This window comes from Ixodes scapularis, unplaced genomic scaffold (assembly GCF_016920785.2).
Source record: "Ixodes scapularis isolate PalLabHiFi unplaced genomic scaffold, ASM1692078v2 PGA_scaffold13__105_contigs__length_92229423, whole genome shotgun sequence".
Lineage (NCBI taxonomy): Eukaryota > Metazoa > Arthropoda > Arachnida > Ixodida > Ixodidae > Ixodes > Ixodes scapularis.
The window spans coordinates 53,018,808-53,026,435 of NW_024609839.1; the positions used below are offsets into that span (position 1 = coordinate 53,018,808).

The window sequence follows — 7,628 nt, forward strand, 5'->3', positions numbered from 1 at the left end:
TTTAGCATCAATTTCTCTTCCACATTCAAGAGTGCGCTACACGCCGGGTTCTGTTTATAGGCGAAGTTCTTAAATTGTGAGCTTGCTGTATTTACGGCTCATGAGCTCTGGGCAGTTGCTTCCCCGAGAAATAATTGAAACACCAATAAAAAAAACGGAGTTTAAATGCGAAACGAGCTCTGTGTTCTACCCGAGGACTGGGTTTTCTGGCACCAATACACATTAAGATTCTTTAGGCTGCATGTTTGGGAAATGGGTATGTGCAAGCTCTATTTAAAGCCAACGATGGTTGAATTATACATTTATTTCGCATAAATAAACATGAATAAAATCACATAAATTGTAGTTCTAGAAATCAAATTATGCAAGTCGTTTTGTTGTCTTATAGTCCGTTGTTCTAAGCAAAAGCGGATTCTAGAGTTGTGTTTAGGAAAGTAAAGGAATAATATTGAAAAAAATGAAAGCCGCTTACAACTCCCTGTAACGCCGAATTGGAGCGCAGCTCTTGAGGAGGAGGAGGGAAGGGTACTGAGGGGTGGGTAAACCCCTCCTTTCTCCTCCTCCCCTCGCGGCGGTCACGTGACCTGGGGGGGAGCGTCACATGACCTGGGGGGTCACGTGACCTGGTGCGTCACGTGATCTGTGGGGGTCACGTGACCTTACGGTTACGCCGACGGCAACGCCGCTCAAACCGAAAACGGGCGCCTAAGAGATGCGCTCTAATATATATGTGCAGGCAGAATGACTGGTTGCAGAGGCATGCCGATCTCATGCGGCACCGAGCGCACAGATCACGTATCAACAGTGAGATGCGGAAATCACCGAGTTGAGTTCACCTGCCTATACCATATGCATGGACGAAGCTGTGTATACTGGGAGAATCTAACATTCATTTGAACATGCCGACAGTCTAGCAACCACGTCTGGGACTCTGGAAAACAGGAAAGGGGATGTCACTACCGAAATATTGTGTTATCAAATTTCAAACCCACTCTGACCAAGGCGCATAGAATTCAGCGACGTGTCATCGCAATGAAAGATTTTTTCTTTTTGATGTAACCGTGTTTCGCGCCCTACACGAAATCAACAGCTTAAGTTTCCTTAAAGGGACACTGACACCCCCCCAAAATTTTTTTTTTATTTTTTGCCAGGCGTTTTATTATGGTGTCGGAGGACTACCCAATTAATATTTTGCAACAGAGTAGCGTATTTTTTTAATAAAGCCAAAAGACGCAACTGCTCGAAACCGAAACCGAAACCCGACGGAGGTCGGAGAAGTGCAGAGAAGAGAGTGAGTGGCGGAAGTCACGTGACTACACCCGACCGCGCGTTTTTTTTTTTTTTTTTTTTTCCTCCGTAGCAGACGACACGACATGCGGCGTGCAATGCGGCGTGCGGGAACTGCTCGCCGTGCGATTCTTTTGCAGTTATGTTTGTTCCGCCCGTTGTTCTGTACTCCAAGATGAGTTGTTTTGTACATTGAGGAGTTGGAGATGAGTAGTGAGAGCCCGTGGTGAATTTCCATGATCGGGTCCGAAAAAAATACACCCAAGATGTTGCGTGAAGAGCTGGCTCTCATTTCCTGCATCCGAAAAAAAGTGGCATTGTGCGACCGAGTTTCCGAAAGATCAACGGGATCGGGACCAATGGCTGGCTGCAATTCCTGTAGAACATATACGGGCACCTCGGAAAGCGGACGCTACCTGATTTATATGCCCCTTGCATTTTGTCGAAAGTGATTACATTGAGTTCGCAGGTGTCAAAACGGAAATCCCATACCATTTAATTCAGCGAAGTATCGTCCACAACATTTGTTTGTTATTTTTTTTTTTTTGTTTCTTCAGTGATGATTGTAAAAAGAGAAAAAGATATGTAAACATCGAAAAATGTTCGAGAAAAAAAAATAAAAAAATAAAGTTTCACGGCGGATCGAACCCGGTCCTACCGCGTGTGAACCGGACGTCTTTCCCACTGAGCTACTGGGGCATCTTTTTTTTTTTTTTTTTTTTTATTCTGTAAGTCGGAAAGTTTGCTGCCGATTTTCCTCTAGCTAAAGCGCTCCCGGGTCGAAGTCGGGAAGCACCACGCTTTGGGGACATTCGCACCTAGTAAAGAAATCGTACGCGTGCATATTCAACTCGAAGTAGACACGTCGTGCTTGACGTTTGCGCGAGCGATGTCTTCAGCCACGAGAAGGGAGCGGCGGCTCGGCGACGTCTTCGTGCAAATCAGCTTGGTGGCCGGCCGGGCGTGTCGTTTGGGATGAATACCAATTCTTTTGATCAGTCCCAAATTTCTCTTTTAACGGTAGACAGAATTCGCCGGTACCGCGAACGACAGCTCTGAAATAGAGGTCCCACGCCCGTCGTCCGCTGCCATCGCCGTCCCCGCGAGTCCCACGATACGCGAAACGACGAACGCACAGAATGCTCCCGGTTGTCTGTGGAACTTTTTTTTCAATCAACGTATTTACAGCTTTTTAGAAGCCATAAAAAATGGGTTTCATATTTTTTTCTATTTTTAATATTGAGTGTGTGCCTTCAGTGACCCACGACTTTGATTAAATTTGGTGGTCGCATCGATACCTTAGAAAACGGCCCGTGACCGCGAAAAAGAGAGTGAACGAGACTCGAACCGGCCAGTTCTCGATCGGCGGTTTTCGGGCGGAAAGAAACCGAATTTCGAGCCGCAAATTCTGTTCTGGGTAGTTAAGCTCTCATATGTCACGTACAACTAAAAACCTCGGCGAGCATAAATACTCTGTCAGTGTCCCTTTAACTGCTAACAACTCATAGAAGTACCAAATGTCTCAAATAGAGGCCAAGCTCTTTAAATCGACCGGAAAATTCGGTTTCTTCATCCATCGCGTTACGATTTTGTGCAACGTTGCCCACAGGTGGTGCATTTTTTCTATAAAATTTGCAAAGAGCGAACTTACCTGAGGGAAAAGTAAAAAAAAAAAGGCTTAACTGTAATGGAAACGCAGCGAAGCCACCGGTCTTCAAACAGTAGGGCGCCCTATTGATTGAAGACCGGTGGCTTCGCCGGGAACGGTGGGCTCGGGGATCGGTGGCCGAGTGGGATGGCGCGCACCAGCCCGGAGCACGTGGGCAGAAAGCTCGCGCTGCAGAACCCAGGTATCCTGGGTTCAATCCCCCCCTGCCCGTTTCGATCTGGATGAACATCGTACCGGCTTGCGGTCGTCTACCACTACTGCGTGCGCGTTAAAGACCCCAGGCTAGCGGTTGTACGGCGTGGGTAAATTGCTCAATCACAGCTAGTGACTCGTCGCAACTTTGAATGCCACTGACCAACACGCTGTATAAATGTTCACACAACCCCAATGATTAATATCTGCGCTCCGCATTGGTTACATTGGGTCGTAGCTTCGTCTGCAGCGTGCACGGGTTACATATATGTGAAACGGAGTATATGCCTGCGTGACCGAATAACGACATTCATACTGTGATGCGAGCGGTTAAGTACTCAAAAATGCTTCATACACTCAGAGGCCGTCGAATCCACGAAAACGACGCCTCTTCCGAGCCTTGAGGGTTAATGGGTTTATTAGCGACGTAAACAAACAAAAGCGGGCCACGCTCGAGTGGTTAACCATGCATGCTCAAACGAGCATATGCATGCTGCCATTCCACAGGTGAGCCCGAGGGCTGCGGTGTGCGCACCGTTCCACGATACGAGGTAATACCATTTAATGGCACTCATCTCGGATTAAGGGCTCTTCAAAGAGGAAACAGCTCGCAGGTCTATTAACGTGCACGAGGCGAGGTGTTATTACTTCGAGGTATTACCATGGCTCGCGTTGATTTACAACTCTGGCCCCTCTCTTGTGTTCTTGTTGTTGGTGCTGGCGTTGTTGCGTTTGATGCAGACAGGAAGCTGTAAGTCGGCAAATAATTTTCAGACATATAATAAACTCGTGTCTTATATTTACGTGTATAAAACGAGAAAAGACACACGACTGGACTGAGGCGGTGTCGACATGCCGCGTGTGTTAAATGGATTGCCGGCCGTCGGGTTTCTGAACGTTGCAAGCTAAGATTTGTACAGAGGTGGCCAATGATTCTGGATTTGTTGTATTATAGTTCTAAGAAATAGGCTTACATACATTTCAAAAAGAAAATCATGAGCGTAAGTTTGCTACTGATGGCGGCCGTCTGCAAATGAAAGGCGTCTTGGGGTCTTGGGGACACAACAGCCGAGACATTGAGGCAGCTGTTGACATATAGAGTTAAAATAGCCCGACAAGAGTCCTTCTAGTTCGTCTTGTGTTCATTTTTCATGTTTAATCCCCCAATACAAATTACAAAACTATTTACTGCATCGAACAGTGAGACGGCGTGACATAGTTTGCGGCTCAACATTGCATGCACTAAATAATATCTTCATAACAATTCGCAGAGATAAATGTTCCGAATGTTCATTATATAGAACAGTTCATATCATCCAACACGTCATCTGTGTCTGCGGAGAGCACAGAATCGAAAGTACCGCACTAAAGGCTCGCATTAAGGTAATGGAGAAAGAACGGGTGGATTCGAAACTTTCGATTAGACCCCGGTCTTCTGCAACGAATGGCTACATAGCCACAAAAGCTATTTTACGCTCCATAAAAACGATATATCTTCAGCGAACACTTTAGGGCACTGAAGTATGTTTCAAAGTGAAATGACCCAAGGTAAGTGAGCACATAAGCGTGTAGGTGTGTTCATGTTTTTTCTTTTTTCTTGTATTGGTTATATGTTCTATTTTTGTTTCTCTATCTCCCTTTTTTTTATCTTTTTGCTACCATTGTCTATACTATTCTTTCTTGTTCTTTGTTCTCTTTTCCTTTCAAAGCCTAAAAATTTGACACAGAGTGCTCGTTGACTATAGCTGTATTAAAAAATGCATGTCACTCTCTGAAAAAATCACTTCCCCACCATGCATGCAGTCTGGCAAATCTGAGCGTTTATTGGTGCCAGAAATCCCACTCCACGGGTAAAAGAGTTAACCTATCGCGATTTAAATTCCGCTTTATTGGTGTCCCAATCAATCATTTCTCCGCGAAGCAATCGCCCCAAGCTCATGCCGCCGTGCATACGGCCAGCTTACAATTTAAGTACTTCGCCTATAAACAGAACCCGGAGTTCAGCGTACTCTTGAATGAAAAAGAGAAAAGGATGGTCAAGGTGAAACTTGAGGCTTCTGAGTTTTGGATGAGGCGACAAAAGGGTTCCATTTTCGCTCACCGCCCCTTTGTGCCTCAAGTCCGCAACGACCACGGCACCCCTCGCAGAGATCCCCCCCCCCCCCCCCCCCCCCCCCCGCGTTCAGCTCAAAGTTGGGAAGATGGATTTGAACTCGCTTCCGTCGATGCTTCTTGCGGAGCTTTTTGCAAATCTTTTCCAGCTCGTCGGCGCAGAGCTTTTTCTTAAGATGAGGAAAGTCCTACCTCTTGTGGAGCAGGAGACTGCAGCGGCCACCTCTGTAACGCAATTTGGCGGCTTGAGACTTGGGGCTGCGAAGGGCGACGTGACTCAACTTGGCAACGCTACGCATCGTTTCCACCGGATGAGTTTGGCTTCTGTAATCGCAGAAGGGGAGAAGTGTGCCCCTTGAAAGGTCCAACGCATAGTACCAGGTACCTTTGAAGTATAGATAGCGTTCAACAGAAGCAGCAGGACGTTTCTGCATGCCCATGTCCTCGTTGATCATCTTCGGGGCCATGCCGTTCGTCTTAGCTTTAACCCAATCGTTGATCTGAGACGTCACTCCATTGTAACTATAAGTGAAATCGACAGAGCAAAGCCAACCGTTAAATGTCCGAACCCGGTCTTTCTTGTAGCCGTCAAGAACGCTGAACGATTCATCGATCAGAGCAGCGTTGGCAATACCAGGGCTGCACCGGGTGACTGAAAGTCTGCCAGGGACTATTTATAAGCCCTCATCACTTTGTCTCTCGTATTGAGGCCTACTTTTGCATAGTCCAAAACATTGGAAAGTTGTTTCTCGGACTTGCCTCCTGCGCCGGCGTAGACCATCCCCACGGCTGCGGATATGCCGGCTAGAGAGAACAAGATGTTTCTTTTCCCATTGTGTCCAGCAGGAGACAGTTCCCTAAGAAGTTTCAAACCGAACCGAAATTCCGCTTTTGGTATCCTGCGGTTGTAGTGCTGCGTCTTGACGTGGCTCCCGGCAGCCAGTGCTACTGTCCATAGCAGAAGCAATGTTGCGGCAGACATATGTGGAGCAAGAGTGTAGGTGTCGAATTTCTTGCGCTTATAAATACAACTGGCGTCTTATATACGCGTGTTGATTACACCAGAGGGAAGAGGAGACTATTGATGCGAGGTGCATTCAGCGTTCCTTGCTTGTTGCCTTGGGACTGTGATTAACCTGCCACAGAGCGTAGACTATTGAATGCGCAACTCGCATGGAGTTGTCATAAGCTTTCGACTTTTATGACTCGAAACCTGTACATTGGAAGCGTTTTCGATATTGCGTTCAATCAAGTCAATCAACCGCCATTGTCGTGTGATTTGTTGGCTCTTCGGCCACCAGGTGTTGGTTTAATGTAGAGTTTGTATCGGGCTCTGCGAACATCGTATCGGAGAATTTTTTAAACTGACCATTATGCTCGAAGAAATGAGAGTTTGAGTGTTCAGATTTCTCCGTATTTATCAAAAAGCATCTAAAATTATCTGCCAAAATTGTGTTTCTGAATTTTTTTTTTCCAAAAAGTTTGATATATGTAAATATTAGCAGCCTCAGAAAAAATAATACGTATTTTATTAGTTCTGCATTGGCTTGATGACTCACCTACTGCGTCCGTGCAATCACTACTAAATAGTGATTGCACGTGAAGAGTGTGTTGCAATGTATGTGTATGTATGTATTTCTGGCGGCAATTGCCCTTTTTAACGAGCGTCTATAAAATAGACATGCCATTAAAGAAAAGAAGATAAAGAGAAAGATAATGAAAAGGAACTAGAAAAGTCTGAGAAATGGTTCGTAGGCACTCTGAAGTATCACGAGTGGACTTTCCACCATGCCTCGAGCCTTCTCTTTGAGCACATCACATGTTTGTTCTCTTCCGTAAAACCGAGGGCCTGCTCAATGCGGGTGCCGACGTCTGTCGCAGGTACGATTGCCGGACACTCAAGGAGCAAATGTTGGATAGTTTCTTCTACCTCACCACATGCACTGCACACGGTTTCGGTCACGTTCACATCGTACCGATGCCTGTAGATGCGGGTGCGTAAGGCACCACCGCGGGCCTCGGCAAGGAGTCGGCTGCCCAGTGTATTTCCACACCAGCGGACGGCAGCGATGTTGGTCTTGAAAGTCGCGTATAGGTGCATGCTGGAATGTTCTTCCATGTCGGCTCTCCGCCGATTCGTCTCGGCGGTGTTAATTTGTCCTCTCACCTTCGCAACCCAATCTTTCTTTGTAGAGGGCTCGTCGCTCATCGAGAAGGCGCCGTACTTTGTCCCAAGTCGATTGGTACGCCTCCTCCATGTAGTGTGTAGGTTCTTTAAATGAATGTATAAAAAAACCCTTCGTGCCCAGCGATCTCCGTCCATATGTCGCAGTCGGGCGTAATACTCCAGCTTGCTGCTGGCCTCCCG

General features: G+C 46.6%; 1 protein-coding gene across 1 annotated transcript; it reads right to left on the bottom strand.

The window, feature by feature from the left end:
- Positions 1-5,448: 5,448 nt before the first annotated feature.
- On the bottom strand, positions 5,449-6,242 carry LOC120837099 (intracellular coagulation inhibitor 1-like). Its single transcript, XM_042289635.1, has 2 exons — positions 6,020-6,242; positions 5,449-5,912 (listed from the first exon to the last, which is right to left on the bottom strand). The coding sequence occupies exons 1-2, from the start codon at positions 6,240-6,242 to the stop codon at positions 5,449-5,451; spliced, it is 687 nt and encodes a 228-aa protein (XP_042145569.1).
- Between the last annotated feature and the right edge of the window lie 1,386 nt (positions 6,243-7,628).

Bases quoted from the DNA above. Each gene is read 5' to 3' on its own strand.
- LOC120837099 (XM_042289635.1), bottom strand. From the start codon at position 6,242: ATGTCTGCCGCAACATTGCTTCTGCTATGGACAGTAGCACTGGCTGCC. The intron at 5,913-6,019 runs GCAAGTCCGAGA...GCAGACTTTCAG, and splicing joins GGTCTACGCCGGCGCAGGAG to TCACCCGGTGCAGCCCTGGT.